Source organism: Sinohyriopsis cumingii, chromosome 15 (assembly GCF_028554795.1).
Source record: "Sinohyriopsis cumingii isolate HCF-2022 chromosome 15, ASM2855479v2, whole genome shotgun sequence".
Lineage (NCBI taxonomy): Eukaryota > Metazoa > Mollusca > Bivalvia > Unionida > Unionidae > Sinohyriopsis > Sinohyriopsis cumingii.
The window spans coordinates 105,687,697-105,708,890 of record NC_142975.1 but is presented as its reverse complement, the minus strand read 5'-3'; the positions used below and the strand labels follow the sequence as shown (position 1 = coordinate 105,708,890).

Here is a 21,194-nt window from a genome sequence, read left to right as displayed (position 1 = left end):
TACAACTTAAATAAATCTGTCTTCAAGTATGGATACAAATTAAAAGAAATAAATGTCTTCAGGCATGAAAATACAAATTAAATAAATCTGTCTTCAGGTATGAAAATACAAATTAAAATAAATCTGTCTTCAAGTATGAAAATACAAATTAAACAAATCTGTCTTCAGGTATGAAAATACAAATTAAATAAATCTGTCTTCAAGTGTGAAAATACAAACTTAAAATAAATAAATCTGTCTTCAGGTATGAAACTACAAACTTATAATAAATAAATCTGTCTTCAGGTATGAAAATACAAATTAAAATAAACAAATCTGTCCTCAGGTATGAAAATACAAATTAAAATAAATCTGTCTTCAAGTATGAAAATACAAACTTAAAATAAATAAATCTTTCTTCAAGTATGAAAATACAAATTAAAATAAACAAATCTTTCTTCAAGTATGAAAATACAAACTTAAAATAAATAAATCTTTCTTCAAGTATGAAAATACAAACTTAAAAAATCTGTCTTCAGGTATGAAAATACAAATTAAAATAAACAAATCTGTCTTCAGGTATGAAAATGCAAATTAAATAAATCTGTCTTCAAGTGTGAAAATACAAATTAAAATAAATAAATCTGTCTTCAGGTATGAAAATACAAATTAAAATAAATAAATGTCTTCAAGTATGAAAATACAAACTTAAAATAAATAAATCTGTCTTCAAATATGAAACTACAAACTTAAAATAAATAAATCTGTCTTCAGGTATCAAAGTATAAATTAAAATAAACAAATCTGTCCTCAGGTATGAAAATACAAAATTAAAATAAATAAATCTGTCTTCAAGTATGAAACTACAAACTTAAAATAAATAAATCTGTCTTCAGGTATGAAAATATAAATTGAAATAAACAAATCTGTCTTCAGGTTTGAAAATACAAATTAAAATAAATAAATCTATCTTAAGTATGAAACTACAAACTTAAAATAAATAAATCTGTCTCCAAGTATGAAAATACAAATTAAAATAAACAAATCTGTCTTCAAGTATGAAAATACAACTTAAATAAATCTGTCTTCAAGTATGGATACAAATTAAAAGAAATAAATGTCTTCAGGCATGAAAATACAAATTAAATAAATCTGTCTTCAGGTATGAAAATACAAATTAAAATAAATCTGTCTTCAAGTATGAAAATACAAATTAAACAAATCTGTCTTCAGGTATGAAAATACAAATTAAATAAATCTGTCTTCAAGTGTGAAAATACAAACTTAAAATAAATAAATCTGTCTTCAGGTATGAAACTACAAACTTATAATAAATAAATCTGTCTTCAGGTATGAAAATACAAATTAAAATAAACAAATCTGTCCTCAGGTATGAAAATACAAATTAAAATAAATCTGTCTTCAAGTATGAAAATACAAACTTAAAATAAATAAATCTTTCTTCAAGTATGAAAATACAAATTAAAATAAACAAATCTTTCTTCAAGTATGAAAATACAAACTTAAAATAAATAAATCTTTCTTCAAGTATGAAAATACAAACTTAAAAAAATCTGTCTTCAGGTATGAAAATACAAATTAAAATAAACAAATCTGTCTTCAGGTATGAAAATGCAAATTAAATAAATCTTTCTTCAAGTGTGAAAATACAAATTAAAATAAATCTGTCTTCAGGTAAGAAAATACAAATTAAAATAAATAAATGTCTTCAAGTATGAAAATACAAACTTAAAATAAATAAATCTGTCTTCAAATATGAAACTACAAACTTAAAATAAATAAATCTGTCTTCAGGTATCAAAGTATAAATTAAAATAAACAAATCTGTCCTCAGGTATGAAAATACAAAATTAAAATAAATAAATCTGTCTTCAAGTATGAAACTACAAACTTAAATAAATCTGTCTTCAGGTATGAAAATATAAATTGAAATAAACAAATCTGTCCTCAGGTTTGAAAATACAAATTAAAATAAATAAATCTGTCTTCAAGTATGAAACTACAAACTTAAAATAAATAAATCTGTCTTCAGGTATGAAAATATAAATTGAAATAAACAAATTTGTCCTCAGGTTTGAAAATACAAATTAAAATAAATAAATCTATCTTAAGTATGAAACTACAAACTTAAAATAAATAAATCTGTCTCCAAGTATGAAAATACAAATTAAAATAAACAAATCTGTCTTCAAGTATGAAAATACAACTTAAATAAATCTGTCTTCAAGTATGGATACAAATTAAAAGAAATAAATGTCTTCAGGCATGAAAATACAAATTAAATAAATCTGTCTTCAGGTATGAAAATACAAATTAAAATAAATCTGTCTTCAAGTATGAAAATACAAATTAAACAAATCTGTCTTCAGGTATGAAAATACAAATTAAATAAATCTGTCTTCAAGTGTGAAAATACAAACTTAAAATAAATAAATCTGTCTTCAGGTATGAAACTACAAACTTATAATAAATAAATCTGTCTTCAGGTATGAAAATACAAATTAAAATAAACAAATCTGTCCTCAGGTATGAAAATACAAATTAAAATAAATCTGTCTTCAAGTATGAAAATACAAACTTAAAATAAATAAATCTTTCTTCAAGTATGAAAATACAAATTAAAATAAACAAATCTTTCTTCAAGTATGAAAATACAAACTTAAAATAAATAAATCTTTCTTCAAGTATGAAAATACAAACTTAAAAAAATCTGTCTTCAGGTATGAAAATACAAATTAAAATAAACAAATCTGTCTTCAGGTATGAAAATACAAATTAAATAAATCTTTCTTCAAGTGTGAAAATACAAATTAAAATAAATCTGTCTTCAGGTATGAAAATACAAATTAAAATAAATAAATGTCTTCAAGTATGAAAATACAAACTTAAAATAAATAAATCTGTCTTCAAATATGAAACTACAAACTTAAAATAAATAAATCTGTCTTAAGGTATCAAAGTATAAATTAAAATAAACAAATCTGTCCTCAGGTATGAAAATACAAAATTAAAATAAATCTGTCTTCAAGTATGAAACTACAAACTTAAATAAATCTGTCTTCAGGTATGAAAATATAAATTGAAATAAACAAATCTGTCCTCAGGTTTGAAAATACAAATTAAAATAAATAAATCTGTCTTCAAGTATGAAACTACAAACTTAAAATAAATAAATCTGTCTTCAAGTATGAAAACTGGCCTCAGATTACAATGATTAACTGAATCAGTCTGTTTTTTAAAAGTTATATTATGCTATAGCCCTAGCCATTTTGCCTTGTGTTTAATATAATGACCAATAATGACCAACACTTGAAAACAGGTATAAATATATAGTTAGATGTAACTATCTCAGACTAATCAGTAAATATATTTTATCCATCATCCCATAACAAATAATAACAACACTCAAGAACTGTAAAATCTACTTAAGCACAAAATGTAAGAAGAAATGTTTGAACCAAGCATAAATTATGTTACAAAGGCCAGTATTTACAATAACAACTTTTAAAATGTTAATTTAGTCTTCAAATAAAATGGCAGGCTGTATAAAGGCATCATCATGTTGGCTACTATTGTACTTTGTCAGATGATAAAAATAAGTATCTTTAACATTTTGTCCCATTAAATATTGTTTATTCTCAGCAAATGTGTTTTTATCCATACAACAAGCAGATCCCAAATTTACAGCTATACTACCTTGATAGTTTGCCCTCATCACAATAACACTTAATCATAAAAGGAAACACTTATTTTCATTTGTTAAAAATAAATTATTGAATAATATTTATAAATTGTAATCTTAAATTTCAGATATATACATGGTTGTCATTTTGTTTCAGATTAACTTTTGATTAGCTATAAGTAAATAGCTATAATGATTAATGGTTCAGTCCTCTTTATAATACATGATATTGGAATACTGTAATACTTAAACACTAACTAATAAAATGAATGTATTAGTCATTACTCAAATGCATGTCCAGGTGTACCAGCCAAACTAACTCTCTCTTTCTCTCTCATTTTGCACCGCTTCAGTGGCCTAGTGGTTAGAGCATCCACCTCGGATGTGGGAGGTCGTGGGTTCGATCCCAGGCCGAGTCATACCAAAGACTTACAAAAATGGTACTAACAGCTACCTTGCTTGGTGCTCAGCATAAAGAGGTTAGTGTTAGGACTGGTTGGCCTGGTATCAGGATAATGTGACTGGGTGGGACATCGTGCTACATGTCTGTGGCATGATGCCCCAGTGCTGGACATCACTATAAACTGCCACGCTGCAGACATCGTAGCAATATGACTTAAAATTTTTAAAGCTATGTTAAAAATCCAAATCACACACACACACACTCTCTCATTTTTTGCTGGATATCAGACTTATGAAGTGACATTGCTTACTTTTGTTTTTTTACATGCATTTCAGATTAGGAAACAGTAAACTGCATGAATATTTTGTGCTGAAATCAGCCCAACAAAAATGCATAATATAAACAAAAATTGATTAATATACCTGTCAGACAGTGCATATATATATATCTTTTGACCATTCTAAACTTATGGGCAAAAGAGCTACTTTGTTTTGAAACCTGAGATTCAGAAACTCAGGATGAGAAGAAGGTATGAATATGTATATGTTTGGACAGTCTGATGGATTATAGGTGATGGTACCCTAATATCCCCATACTTCAGTGATATAGGTGGTGGTACCCTAATATCCTCATACTTCAGTGATATAGGTGGTGGTACCCTAATATCCCCATACTTCAGTGTTGTAGGTGTTGGTACCCTAATATCCCCATACATCAGTGTTGTAGGTGTTGGCACCCTAATATCTCCTAACTTCAGTGTTATAGGTGGTGGTACCCTAATATCCCCATACTTCAGTGTTGTAGGTGGTGGTACCCTAATATCCCCATACATCAGTGTTGTAGGTGTTGGCACCCTAATATCTCCTAACTTCAGTGTTATAGGTGGTGGTACCCTAATGTCCCCATACTTCGGTGTTGTAGGTGGTTGTATCCTAATATCCCCATACATCAGTGTTGTAGGTGGTGGTACCCTAATGTCCCCATACTTCAGTGTTGTAGGTGGTTGTATCCTAATATCCCCATAATTCAGTGTTGTAGGTGGTGGTACTCTAATATCCCCATACTTCAGTGTTGTGGGTGGTGGTACTCTAATATCCCCATACTTCAGTGTTGTAGGTGGTGGTACCCTAATATCCCCATACATCAGTGTTGTAGGTGGTGGTACCCTAATATCCCCATACTTAAGTGTTGTAGGTGGTGGTACCCTAATATCCCCATAATTCAGTGTTGTATGTGGTGGTACTCCAATATCCCCATACTTCAGTGTTGTAGGTGGTGGTACCCTAATATCCCCATACATCAGTGTTGTAGGTGGTGGTACTCTAATATCCCCATACATCAGTGTTGTAGGTGGTGATATCCTAATATCCCTATACTAATGTGTTGTAGGTAGTGGTAGGTGTTGATCCCCATGCATCAGTGTTGTAGGTAGTGCTATCCTAATATCCCCATATTTCAGTGTTGTAGGTGATGGTACCCTAATGTCCCCATACTTCAGTGTTGTAGGTGGTTGTATCCTAATATCCCCATAATTCAGTGTTGTAGGTGGTGGTACCCTAATGTCCCCATACTTCAGTGTTGTAGGTGGTTGTATCCTAATATCCCCATAATTCAGTGTTGTAGGTGGTGGTACCCTAATATCCCCATACTTCAGTGTTGTAGGTGGTGGTACCCTAATATCCCCATGCATCAATGTTGTAGGTGGTGGTATCCTAATATCCCCATATTTCAGTGTTGTAGGTGGTGGTACCCTAATATCCCCATACTTCAGTGTTGTAGGTGGTGGTACCCTAATGTCCCCATACTTCAGTGTTGTTGGTGGCTGTATCCTAATATCCCCATAATTCAGTGTTGTAGTTGGTGGTACCCTAATATCCCCATACTTCAGTGTTGTAAGTGGTGGTACCCTAATATCCCCATACTTCAGTGTTGTAGGTGGTGGTACCCTAATATCCCCATACTTCAGTGTTGTAGGTGGTGGTACCCTAATATCCCCATACTTCAGTGTTGTAGGTGGTGGTATCCTAATATCCCCATACTTCAATGTTGGAATAAGAAGATTTTGCCCTCTACCAATAAAATTATATCCCGTTAACATGTGCAGTTTGACATCCAAATTTATGTTATGTATACTCCATTAAGATAGAAAAGGTCTCACTCTCACAGCTGTGATGTAAATATATGTGCAATAATTAGTTTGCTTGTCAGTTGGTCATAGGCAGCCAGTTCTAGGGAGCATATGTATTTTGCTACTTTTTAGTGGTATACTTAAATGAAAACTGGAGCCATTGCCAACAGAATGGAATGGAAGAATAAAGATACATACATGTTAGTCTTGTTAGCTTGAATAGTCATTGGACTTCAAAATAAATAGAAATGCAAAGAAAAGCATGAATAGTATACAAAAATGATTTAAAAGTTAAGGGAGAAAATTCACAAAGTTTCCCTGTGCACTGATCTAAAGAGATCTTCATTGGGGTACTCTAAATCACAGTCATAAGGACACACAAACAAGGACTGACCCATGTACAAAACAAATATTTACATGTTGCAATGAAACAAAACTATTCAAATAAATTAAAGATACTATCTGATATAAATGGTTAAATTTAGGCTACACAGGGGATAGGACACAAATCTCACGTAAATGGTTAAATTTAGACCACACAGGGGACAGGACACAAATCTGATGTAAATGGTTAAATTTAGGCCACACAGGGGATTGGACACAAATCTGATGTAAATGGTTAAATTTAGGCCACACAAGGGACAGGACACAAATTTGGTGTAAATGGTTAAATTTAGGCCACACAGGGAACAGGACATAAGTCTGATGTAAATGGTTAAATTTAGTCCACACAGGGGATAGGACACTGATTTGATGTAAATGGTTGATGGTTGGTTATATTTAGGCCACAGGGGACAGGACACAAATCTGATGTAAATTGCTAAATTTAGGCCACACAAGGGATAGGAAAACAAATCTGATATAAATGGTTAAATTTAGGCCACACAGGGGATAGGACACAAATCTGATATAAATGGTTAAATTTAGACCACACAGGGGATGGGACACAAATCTGATATAAATGGTTAAATTTAGACCACACAGGGGATGGGACACAAATCTGATGTAAATGGTTAAATTTAGACCACACAGGGGATGGGACACAAATCTGATGTAAATGATTAAATTTAGACCACACAGGGGACAGGACACAAATCTAATGTAAATGGTTGATGGTTGGTTAAATTTAGGCCACACCTGGGACAGGACACAAATCAGTTGTAGACATGACAAAATTGCAATACAGTAAGAAAGTGCTAATATCACAGTCTGTAAAGGGATATATTTATTTATTTATTTGAAATCCATCATGAAGCATTTCCATACAATTCTGATACAAATATATAACTAGTGGATTGATTGTGTATTAAAGAGCTTGCACCTAAAACTGTTTAGTATCATAACATGTTATTAATCAAAGCTAGAAACATGTGTTTTATTTTACACATCAAAATACATTTTATTTCTTGAGACAATCTTTTATTCTATATCAATGACAAGAAGAAGTCAAATAAAAGCCAATTCTGTCCAACAAGATGCAGCAAGTGGAAAGGTGTACGAAGGACTCCATTTCAAAGAACCTGAAGCAAGCCAATACCTAGAACTTAATGGTAAATTAACTTTTGTTTATTTCTTGCAATATATTTTATAAATCTGCAGTGTCATTTCAACTCATATGTTTTAAATGATATCTTAATAAGATGGCTGTATAAAGTTAATAATTATGTTATGTCCATATATTCAGTATACACGAAATTTATGTCACTGTGTATGCTTTCATTCTCATAGATACTAGAAATTAACCTGCGCCAAAGAATTATAGTTCTTCTCCCCTTACTTCACATGACCAATGCCTAGGCTGTGACAGTTAGAATTTAGAATATTAGGAAAGATTCAGGGACCAAATTAATCTTTCATTGCTGGTAATGCTTGGGATCATTAACGATTTATTAGTGGGTATAAAATGGAATATATTATCTAACATTTACAAGATGAATTTGACAAGAAAATGTTGATTACTTGAAGTGATGATGTAGGGTGTTGTGCTTTATTAATTTAGTTAAATTAACAGTTAGAAGAAACCTAGGAAATGGAGAAAAGAAGTTGGATTATTTATATGTCAGAAAAATAATCCCATATGTGGTATTACGTTATTATTGTGCATTTGCTGTTAAAACTCCCAAGTGGTTATTACTTCAGCTTGTCTTTTTGAACAATTGACTTATAAATTAAAAGTTTAAATTGTATCTTTAAATATTCTTGAAAATTAAACAGGATGATCTCTAAGATCAACTTAGAATTTAAGTCTGTACTTGTTAAAGCTAATTGGATATTATTGTAGTTCAAAGAAAATAAAAATATAGAACAATATTTCATGCTAGGTCTTCATGATCGTAAAAGAGCTCTATTAGTAATATATGACCACATGTCTCTCTCTGGTATATTTTTTTTATAAAGACATGCAGTATGGAAAGATGAAGTAGGTCTTTTTATCTGCTCAGATTCAGATGGTTATAGGTATAGTGACAAGCAAATGCAGTTATATTCATTTTTTTGTTCTCTGTTATATACTTGTTGTTTTCAGATTTAATGCAGATATGTTAGAAGTTGTGAACTAATAGCAAATCAAAATACTTCTTTTAAAAAGGCAGCTTTTGAAACAGTAAAAACACAAATAGCATTATTTGAAAAGTAAAGCTTTCATCATTTACCTAAAATTTACAGGGATGCTTTGCAGTTCACTTTACTACATACAAAGCTATTTTTTCTTAATTAAAAGATTGTGCTTATCATATTAGACTAAAGCATATATATATATATATATATATATATATATATATATATATATATATATATATATATATGTGCAAAATTTAAATTATTCTCTTGGAATTGGAATGATGTGTCAATGACAGCACATTTTCTTTTCTTTAAAATGTTCTTTTGGGTCAGGAATATTTGTCAACTTGCAGCTTTTCAATTATTTAAGATGCTGTATCTTGCACATTTAATTTTCCCTCAGATATTGCATTAGAAGGGAATAGAAACCCCATATATCATGTTTGAAGGGAATAGAAACCCAGATATCATGTTTGAAGGAATAGAAACCCAGATATCAGATTAGAAGGGAATAGAAACCCCATGCATCATGTCTGAAGGAAATTGAAACCCAGATATCATGTTTGAAGGAATAGAAACCCAGATATCACATTAGAAAGGAATAGAAACCCCAGATATCAGGTTGGAAGGGAATAGAAACCCAGATATCACATTGGAAGGGAATAGAAACCCCAGATATCATGTTTGAGGGAATATAAATGACAGATATCACGTTTGAAAGGAATAGAAACCTCAGATAAAATGTTGGAAGGGAATAGAAACCCCAGATATCATGTTGGAAGGGAATAGGAACTGCATTTATCATTTTGGTATTGAATAGAAACCCCAGATAGCATGTTGGAAGGGAATAGACAACCCAATATAAGGTACAGAAACATGATGTGAATATGGAATAAATCATCATAAATTGATATTTACATGTATATATTAATTTTATATAATAAGTGTATTGTTTACAAATGAAATAAATTTCTGATCAAGAAATCAATATTTTGATTTGTATAGTATTTTAATTATTTTATGATGCTGTATCTTGCACTTTTCATTTTTCCCATTTAATTTATCACATTAGAAAGGAATAGAAACCCCAGATATCATGTTGGATGGGAATAGAATCTCCAGATATCACATTAGAATGAAATAGAAACCCCAGATATCATGTTGGATGGTAATAGAATCTCCATATATCATATTAGAATGAAATAGAAACCCCAGATATCATGTTGGAATGGAATATAAAGCCCAGATATCACATTAGAAGGGAATAGAAACCCCAGATATCATGTTTGAGGGGAATAGAAACACCAGATCTCATATTGAAAGGGAAAAACTCAAGATATCATTTTGGAAGGGAATATAAACCCTAGATATCACATTGGAAGGGAATACAAACCCCATATATCATGTTTTAAGGGACTATAAACCCCAGATATAATGTTGGAAGGGAATAGAAACCTCAGGTATCACATTATAAGGGAATAGAAACCCCAGATATGTTTGAAAGGAATAGAAACCCCAGATATCACATTAGAAGTTCATAGAAACCTAAGATTTCACATTAGAAGTTTATAGAAACGCACATATCCCATTAGAATGGAATAGAAACCCCAGTTATGATGTTGGAAGGGAATAGAAACCCCAGATATCAAGTTTGAAAGGAATAGAAACCCCAGATATCAAGGTTGAAGGGAAAAGAAACCACATATATCATTTTGGAAGAGAATAGAAACCCCATGTATCATGTTGGGAGAGAATAGAAACCCCATACATCATGTTGGAAGGGAATAGAAACCCCATATATCATGTTGGAAGGGAATAGAATCTCCAGATATCACATTAGAATGAAATAGAAACCCCAGATATCATGTTGGAATGGAATATAAAGTCCATATATCACATTAGAAGGGAATAGAAACCCCAGATATCATATTTGAGGGGAATAGAAACACCAGATATCATATTTGAAGGGAAGAGAAACTCCAGATATCATTTTGGAATGAAATAGAAACCTAGATATCACATTGGAATGGAATACAAACCCCATATATCATGTTTTAATTGACTAGAAACCCCAGAAGGGAATAGAAACCTCAGGTATTACATTATAAGGGAATAGAAACCTCAGATATGTTGGAAGGGAATAGAAACCCCACATGTTTTTGAAAGGAATAGAAACCCCAGATATCACATTAGAAGTTCATAGAAACCCCAGATTTCACATTAGAAGTTTATGTAAATGCAGATATCACATTAGAATGGAATAGAAACCCCAGTTTTGATGTTGGAATGGAATAGAAACCCCAGATATCAAGTTTGAAGGGAATAGAAACCCCATATATCATGTTGAAAGGGAATAGAAACCCCAATATAATATACAGAAACATGCAAATATTTAATAAATCATCATTGATTGATATTTACATGTATATGTTTATTTTCTTCTGCCTGTATTATTTACAAATGAAATAAATCAAATTTCTGATCAAGAAATCAATATTCTGATTTTGATAGTATTTTAATTATTTTATCTTGCACTTTTCATTTTTTACCAGATATCGCATTGGAAGAGAAAAGAAATGCCAATTTAAGGTACAGGTGCTTGATAAGAATATTGAATAAAATGTAATACACTGATATTTACAATTATTTAATTTTAATCCAATAAGTGTATTACTGACAGTAAAAATCAAATATTCAAATAAGAAATCAACAAAGCAAATTTGTTTCATTTCATTTAATGTCCTAAAACCTATACATGTACATATGCCACTGGAGTATAAAACCTACACATGCACATACACCACTGGAGTATAAAACCTATACATGTACATACATCACTGGAGTATAAAACCTATACATGTACATAGGCCACTGGAGTATAAAACCTGTACATGTACATAGGCCACTGGAGTATAAAACCTATACATGCACATACACCACTGGAGTATAAAACCTATACATGTACATATGCCACTGGAGTATAAAACCTATACATGTACATATGCCACTGGGGTATAAAACTTATACATGCACATACACCACTGGAGTATAAAACCTATACATGTACATATGCCACTGGAGTATAAAACCTATACATGTACATAGGCCACTGGAGTATAAAACCTATACATGCACATAGGCCACTGGAGTATAAAACCTATACATGTACATACACCACTGGAGTATAAAATCTATACATGTACATAGGCCACTGGAGTAGAAAACCTATACATGTACATATGCCACTGGCGTTTAAAATCTATACATGTACATACACCACTGGAGTATAAAACCTTTACATGTACATAGGCCACTGGAGTATAAAACCTATACATGCACATACACCACTGGAGTAGAAAACCTATACATGTACATATGCCACTGGAGTTTAAAACCTATACATGTACATAGGCCACTGGAATATAAAACCTATATATGTACATGTGCCACTGGAGTATAAAACCTATACATGCACATACACCACTGGAGTATAAAACCTATAAATGTACATAGGCCACTGGAGTATAAAACCTATACATGTACATATGCCACTGGGGTATAAAACTTATACATGCACATACACCACTGGAGTATAAAACCTATACATGTACATATGCCACTGGAGTATAAAACCTATACATGTACATAGGCCACTGGAGTATAAAACCTATACATGCACATAGGCCACTGGAGTATAAAACCTATACATGTACATACACCACTGGAGTATAAAACCTATACATGTACATAGGCCACTGGAGTAGAAAACCTATACATGTACATATGCCACTGGGGTTTAAAATCTATACATGTACATACACCACTGGAGTATAAAACCTATACATGTACATAGGCCACTGGAGTATAAAACCTATACATGCACATACACCACTGGAGTAGAAAACCTATACATGTACATATGCCACTGGAGTTTAAAACCTATACATGTACATAGGCCACTGGAATATAAAACCTATATATGTACATGTGCCACTGGAGTATAAAACCTATACATGCACATACACCACTGGAGTATAAAACCTATAAATGTACATAGGCCACTGGAGTATAAAACCTATACATGTACATATGCCACTGGAGTATAAAACCTATACATGTACATATGCCTCTGGAGTAAAAAACCTTTACATTTACATACATCACTGAATTATAAAATCTATATATGTACATATGCCACTGGAGTATAACACCTATACATGTATATAGGCCACTGGAGTATAAAACCTATACATGCACATATGCCACTGGAGTATAAAACCTATACATGTACATACGCCACTGGAGTATAAAGCCTATACATGTACATATGCCACTGGAGTATAAAACCTATACATGTACATACATCACTGGAGTATAAAACCTTTACATGTACATAGGCCACTGGAGTATAAAACCTATACATGTACGTAGGCCACTGGAGTATAAAACCTATACATGTACATATGCCACTGGAGTATAAAACCTATACATGTACATAGACCACTGGAGTATAAAACCTATACATGTACATGTGCCACTGGAGTATAAAACCTATACATGTACATATGTTACTTGAGTATAAAACCTATACATGTACATATGCCACTGGAGTATAATCACTCTCAAGAAAGAAGTAATCAGTTGATGAAACATTTTTTATAAAAATGTAGTGAACTTTACATACAAATAGACATTCGAGTACTCTTTTTAACTGTTCATTTTCATCAGTGTTGATATATCTAGTGATTATTCCAATTTCTAATTTAAGGCCTCCAGAAAATGATTCCTATGAAAAATTGCACCCGTATACAAACAATGACATCCAGATGTATAGTTCACTGAAGATTCCCAAAACATCCAAAGGTATTTTCATCAGAAATTTATTTTCATTTTCTTGAACTGTACATACTCAGAAATAAAACTGAGTAGATCCAAATCATGTGATTAAGATAACTAATATTATTTGTTGACGTTATAATAATTGTAGGCCTTTTGACCAAGACAAGGAAATGCCTGTCAGAGGGTTATGTTATCTGTAAGCCTTTTGACCAAGACAAGGAAATGACTGTCAAGGGGTTATGTTATCTGTAGGCCTTTTAACCAAGACAAGGAAATAGATTATTTTTCATAACTGTTTTTTTCTATTTAAGTTAAAGCAGCCATGCACTTTTGCAATATAGTTCAAATCACAGTATTCTTCAGGAACTATTATTGCCACTCACTCTGCATAATCATCATCAGGTTTTGCACTCTTATGAAAATCTGAATAATTATCTTAGTAGAATTTAGCTATATATACTGCTCTTACAAAAGTGCAAATAATGAAGAAGAAAAAAACTTCTACTGGTTACATGTTACAAGTACAGCATCATGAGTGTCTCAAGCCATGTGTGTTTATTTTGTAAACATGCACTAAATTTTTATGATTATGTTAATAAGGGCAGAGGGGTGCCCAGTCGACTCTAAGTACACAAGTTTTACACATGAGGAAAAAATAGAAACATAAAATCATTTGATAATACTTTATTTTCACATTTAATTGATGGTTGTCATGTGAAAATAACAATAAGAAATTGATATCTTGTATACAGATAGCTTTTAAATTTCTTCAGTTCAAATTCTGAAAAACACACCTCAGCCTAACGAAGTTGTAACAACTGTGAGGGGACTTAAATGCATGATATTCTAGGATATATTTTGTCCTGGAAATATGACATGTTGTTCTTACTGGTACTATGATTCCCAACATGGAAATCTTGTGGAATAGCATGTGGACTAACAAATGAATCACTCTGATTGTTAAGTGTAGGAATTTTTATTTGTTTACAATGTTTGATTCAACTGGGACTGATTGGGAGTGTTCAATTCAGCTGGAGTTGGTTGGAAGTGTTTGATTCAGCTGGGACTGGTTGGAAGTGTTTGATTCAACTGGGACTGGTTGGGATTGTTTGATTCAACTGGGGATGGTTGGGAGTGTTCAATTCAGCTGGGGTTGGTTGGAAGTGTTAGATTCAACTGGGACTGGTTGGGAGTGTTTGATTCAACTAAGACTGGTTGGAAATGTTTGATTCAACTGGGACTGGTTGGGAGTATTTGATTCAGCTGGGACTGGTTGAGAGTGTTTGATTCAGCTGGGGCTGGTTGGAAGTGTTTGATTCAACTAGGACTGGTTGGAAGTGTTTGATTCAACTGGGACTGGTTGGGAGTGTTTGATTCAACTGGGACTGGTTGGGAGTGTTTGATTCCACTGGGGATGGTTGGAAGTGATCGATTCCACTGGGACTGGTTGGGAGTGTTTGACAAAGTTTGAAGAATTAGATACATTTAGCTACATTTAATGATGCTAACCTGAAAATTTACTAAGTTGCAGCTATGATTAAAGTCAACATGCTGTGTGTGGTTTCCAGCAGAATACTAATTAAGCTTTATGTGCATGTGTCTGTCTGTCTTTCTCCAAATATTTTGTATGGTGTGTTATCAGAGTTGGAGAGACCTTAAGATGCTTTATGATTCAATTTCTTTTTGTTATATTTCTGTTTTTGTTAATTTTATAACAACTCTGTCAGAGGCAGCAGATAACAAAAGTGTTCTTTCTTTTCAAAAGTAGTTCCTAGTTTGTGGAGACTATGACTGAGATGACCTGTCTGAGACATCCAGACAGAAATAAGAATCTTCTGAGTTGTCAGTACTCTATGCTTTCTGTTTCCCTTTAAAGTTAAACATTTACTGAAGTTGATCTCAGTGCATTAGATTTTGGGTTGATGTATCAGCTTCCATGGCAGTGTCTAAATTTAAACTCGTCATTTTCACTAAGTGTGTGTGTGACAACTGTTTAAAGTAGACATGATTTTAATTGGAATATCAGTAAACAGTGGATATCATTCAAACACAGTCCACATTGGTCCGATGAATATATACTTCCAATGCCTATTATTAATGTTTATTCAGTCATGTAAGTGTAGAGTTATAAATGGTTATTGAGTTGAAAGAGATATTTGCTTATATGCCGCATCAGCATAAATGGCTGAAGTTTGCAGTTCAGTCCTTTTGTATTCATTGAAAACTAAATTTTTGAAGCTTATATTGTATTCATGAACTTCAAATTCATATTAAGTTCATTAATGGAATACATATTTAGATTTGGTCAAGTACTAAACAGTACTAATTATTACATTAATTTACTTAGATACAAGTTTGATATTAGCCTCATTTATCTTTTAAACTATAAAATGATGAAATGTATATAAACAGCTCTTGATTACATTTTTGTCGCTAGTTGCTTTTGCTTAATGATATATATTATCAAAGCATATTTCATTCATGTGTAACACCTTGTATTTATTCATTTTTGTTTCATAAAAATTTTATCTTTTTATAAATTATTTATTCAGATGCATACAAAGATATTTATAGTCATTTATTAATATACTTTTTCTATTACTTGCAGATTCTGATGAAAAATATGAAAATACATGGATAAAATGAAATGACACAACTAATGAGTACCATTAAAATGCATTGGAGAGCTTCAGAAGTTATTATCTCAAGTTTATAGCCTCATTAACGTCATTGGAATATATATTGGTATAAAAAAATATGTAGTTTTTATTGCATGTATACAGATAATGTTGAAACAGGAACATAATGGATTTTCATTGACAATGCTATTGCAATATTTGAGATCTTTTACATTTTTTTAAAGTTGCTCATATATTGTTAAACCTTTTCTCACATGGATTATTGCAGAAAGCAAATATTTTAAAATTCATTATTTTTTAAAATCTCTTTTGCAAATAGTAACATTAAGCCTACTTGCATTTATTGACTTATAATTTGGACACGACAATACATTCCTAAAACACAAGATCACTGGTATAATAAACAGATCACTGTTATAATAACCAGGTCGTTGACATAATAACTAGAACCAGAAATGAAGTAAAACCAACAATATAATTAAAAGTCAGCGTGTTATTTATTTCCATAAAATACAAATAGAAAATTAATGATACACAGTTTTATGAACTAAATTTCCAAAATAATCCTAAATGTCCTGGCTCAAGTCCAAATTATAGAATGCTCTGAATGAATTCCAATAGTTTCCAAATTATAGAATGCTCTGAATGAATTCCAAAAGTTTCCAGTCCAAAATGTCTTTGAGCTATAAAAGTCCAAATTATAGAATGCTCTGAATGAATTCCAATAGTTTCCAAATTATAGAATACTCTGAATGAATTCCAATAGTTTCCAGTCCAAAATGTCTTTGAACTAAAAAATTCCAAAGTAATGCTTTAATCCAAAAGTCAATGAGCAATTTAGTAATTCAGTGAATAAATTAAATAAATAAATAATTTCACTCCAATTATTTTGATTTCAACAGCACAACTATAAACTCTAGTCACACACAGATTCCAAGAGTCTGATCTAAAACAGGAATTTAATTATGTTTCTATCAGCCTCCTATTTATACACACTTGACCTAGGACACAAAATAAAGTGAAACATTCCAGAGAAAATTCCAGTTTAATTGTAAACAAGATTGAACCTGGAATGTTCCAGATTCAAATACAATGTAAACATTTTATTTACAACTTACACTCATGGACAAATGTGAGCTATGCAAACATACTGTTCATATTATTTAAAATACAACTTAAAAAATAATGGACAAAAGTTAGGCATATAAGATATACATAGCAATAGTGGTATGCTGTTTAAGGATTCATTTTACAAATATAGTATTTATTAGTTTTATTCATACCAATTTAGTATTTATGTACAGAAAATGTCTCCAAATTTTTTATTAAGCATCAAATGTTTGTACACATGGTAACTATGAATGATAATGCAAAATAGCTTCTGTGTTTTTATTCTATAAAAATCCAAGATCTTTTTTCCTTCCTCTTTGAGGAAGACATTTATTTTTAGCAGCAGTTATTTGCCTCAATATAGTTTTTGTGGAATGGCTCTGTGGATATATCAGTAGTTGTATGCATTTTCAAGGAAAGACATGCATGGTCTAATATCAAGGAAGGACTTCAAGGAAAGACATGCATGGTCTAATATCCAGGAAGGACATCAAGGAAGGACACGCATGGTCTGATATCAAGGAAGGACATCAAGGAAGGACATGCATGGTCCAATATCAATGAAGGACATCAAGGAAGGACATCAACAAAAGACAAGCATGGTCTAATATCAAGGAAGGACATCAAGGAAGGACACGCATGGTCTAATATCCAGGAAGGACATGCATTGTCTAATATCAAGGAAGGACATGCATGGTCCAATATCAAGGAAGGACATCAAGGAAAGACATGCATGGTCCAATATCAAGGAAGGACATCAAGGAAAGACATGCATGGTCCAATATCAAGGAAGGACATGCATGGTCCAATATCAAGGAAGGACATCAAGAAAAGACATGCAAGGTCTAATATCAAGGAAGGACATCAAGGAAAGACATGCATGGTCCAATATCAAGGAAGGACATCAAGGAAAGACATGCATGGTCCAATATCAAGGAAGGACTTCAAGGAAAGACATGCATGGTCCAATATCAAGGAAAGACATCAAGGAAAGACATGCATGGTCCAATATCAAGGAAGGACATCAAGGAAAGACATGCATGGTCCAATATCAAGGAAGGACATCAAGGAAAGACATGCGTGGTCTAATATCAAGGAAGGACATCAAGGAAGGACATGCATGGTCCAATATCAAGGAAGGACATCAAGAAAAGACATGCAAGGTCTAATATCAAGGAAGGTCATGCATTGTCTGATATCAAGGAAGGACATCAAGGAAAGACATGCATGGTCCAATATCAAGGAAGGACATGCATGGTCCAATATCAAGGAAGGACATCAAGGAAAGACATGCATGGTCCAATATCCAGGAAGGACATGCACTAAGTTGAACTTTAAAGCCTAATAAATGACATAATATTTCAGATAAAAATACTCCTGTCATGCTCTTTCCATCTTAGTTCCAGATAAAATCATAATACAAAGAACTATAAAACAATTAAACAGTTTTTAATCATTTATCAAAACTAGATGTTTACTGAATGATACAAAATCCAGTATAATTAATTCATTAAATAGTCGATCTTCAATAATATTATCATACCCAAGCATAGCTGTGTTACCTAGATAGAAATTGAAATATTTTGCAGGATAAAAACTGCTATTGTATTACATCTGAAATATTTAAGTTTTTATATTTTATTTTTGTATTATTTTCTTTCAAATAAAACTGAAAGAGATATTTTGTAATGTTATAATAATACAATGCTTATGAAGCACACACACACACACACACACACACACACACACATATATATATATATATATATATATATATATATATATATATATATATATATATATATCCCCTTTCTGGTATTATGATTTAATCTAGGATTAAATAGATTTTAAATGATTGGTACCATGGTAAAAGACCCTTGTACATGCTTAGCTGTTCATGTTTTATGGATGTGCAACTTAAAGTTCTGTTTATTTTGTTTCAAACATATCCCATTTTCCATGGTCAGTCTTTGTTAAGTATGCTTTCTATGCATCAAGTGTATTTGCCTTCCTACAATTATAAGCAAATCAGTTGCAAAGTGCTTTGAGGTAGTGATATATTTAAATAACTACTTTCTAGTGGCATAAAGTTTATAGCTGAACAGAGATTATGTTCCCTCCACTCACCCCATTGCTTACATATACAGTTAGAATGCCTTTTGATCTACTAAAGTCGTGAAGATAAACAGAGAAAGGTGTACAAATCATCTAGAATGAAGGATATCTACATAAGGAGTAAGTTAAAATCCGGATTTTTTTTAATACCTTAGACCTAAAGATAAATCTCAGAGCTGACTATCTACCTGCTACTGGAATTCAGCAAAATGCATTGTCTGGATAAAATGCATCAGACTCTGTATAGGTTACTGTGCTCATATGGGTACTGAAGTACAAAAATATAAGCATTGACCTTTGACTTGACATTTATGACTGGATTTCAAACGTTTTTACAAAATACCAGTAGTTTTATGGTTAAATCGAAACCATTTTTATTTAGAAACAATTACATATTGGTGGAAATGTTTTGGTGAATACACTCATATCTATACCGTCTTGTGTTCTAGAATAGCCGTACCAACAATGATTTCAATATGTCCACTGTGGTACTATAAATTGTTACGTGTTTAGGCTCTAATTAACAGTAACAAGAAAAGAGTAAAGACATCAAGCTTTGTAAAATTTAACAAATAAAAAAATTTAATTCCCTTGAAAAACAAGGTAAAAAAGGAAAAAATAACTTATGATCTTAAGAATCAAATCCAAAAATAATCCAAGGATAATTCAAGAAATAAAAATTAGAAGTCCTAGTAATAACTTTCTTTAATGAATGGGACTTTGAGTCCTGATGAAAATCCAAAATGTAAGGTGATGTATGTTATAGCCAGTGTATTACTGATATGTCTACAGTTCATTGTTGTACCACACAAATAATATTTCAGTGATTGAATTCTGAATAAAATTGCAATAAATGTTTTAGTCCAAAATTTCTGTATGAGCACTTTAATATTCTCGAGGGAATATAATTAATCTCTAGAATCCAAATAATTTGAAACAAATGAAAATGTAACTCCAACTGGTCACAACAGAAACAAACCACCATGATATTTATGTGTTTAGAAGCCCAACTGAGGTTATTTCTAAAAACATTGGGATTCAACCTGACTCTGGTAAAACCAGAATTTTGAAATAGAGGATATTACATGTGAAAACTCGTGTACATCTAGTACAGTCTTGATTCCACCCTAAAATCACATGTTGAGATAGAATAATAAAAGAAGTTGTTTACTTGAACTGTTACTAATTTTGAATCAAGGTCAGGAACTATGTCAGCATAAAGATACAAAGTTCTGCTTTTAGTGTGTTTATGACAAAACAGTCAGGGCAAACTAATTTCTGGAAAATGTCAAATTCCAGTAAACAAATTACATTACTATAACATGTAATGGAATTTTAAAAAATTTAAACTAACAAACAAACAATTAAATTAAATCAATATATATAACAAAATGTTTGGATTAGGACATTATCATTCAGAGTCATCTTCATATTGATGTAGCATTTGAGTGAAAACTCCATATTAATATGATCATCCATTTACAAGAAGTAACCATATGCACAATTATTAGATGACATTGAAGTCAGTCACATTGTGTTTGGATCATCCTCAGTTTAACATAATACCAGCAATACATTGGAAAAGTAGAATATTTTAGTAAACTACATTGGTGTCGTAATGTTATCACCATCAGATTAGGATAAGTATATATAGCTGTACTTAGAGTGTTCACATTTTGCAATGACTCATTGGCATACTTTTAATGTAAGACCAGCTAC

At 31.6% G+C, this 21,194-nt stretch overlaps 1 protein-coding gene across 4 annotated transcripts in view; it reads left to right on the top strand.

Moving 5' to 3' along the window:
* Window positions 1–19,039, top strand: part of LOC149782423 (cell adhesion molecule CEACAM5-like) — a 118,891-nt gene extending 99,852 nt beyond the window's left edge. For 3 of the 4 annotated variants that reach the window (XM_089933820.1, XM_089933823.1, XM_089933821.1), the window contains 4 exons: window positions 7,654–7,763; window positions 11,325–11,361; window positions 13,541–13,635; window positions 16,220–19,039. In XM_089933820.1, coding sequence (XP_089789946.1) covers window positions 7,654–7,763; window positions 11,325–11,361; window positions 13,541–13,635; window positions 16,220–16,257 — 280 coding nt within the window. In that variant the 3' untranslated portion in view covers window positions 16,258–19,039. The remainder of the gene's footprint in view (window positions 1–7,653; window positions 7,764–11,324; window positions 11,362–13,540; window positions 13,636–16,219) is intronic. The other variant, XM_089933822.1, reaches the window with a different exon arrangement.
* The last annotated feature ends 2,155 nt before the right edge of the window (window positions 19,040–21,194 follow it).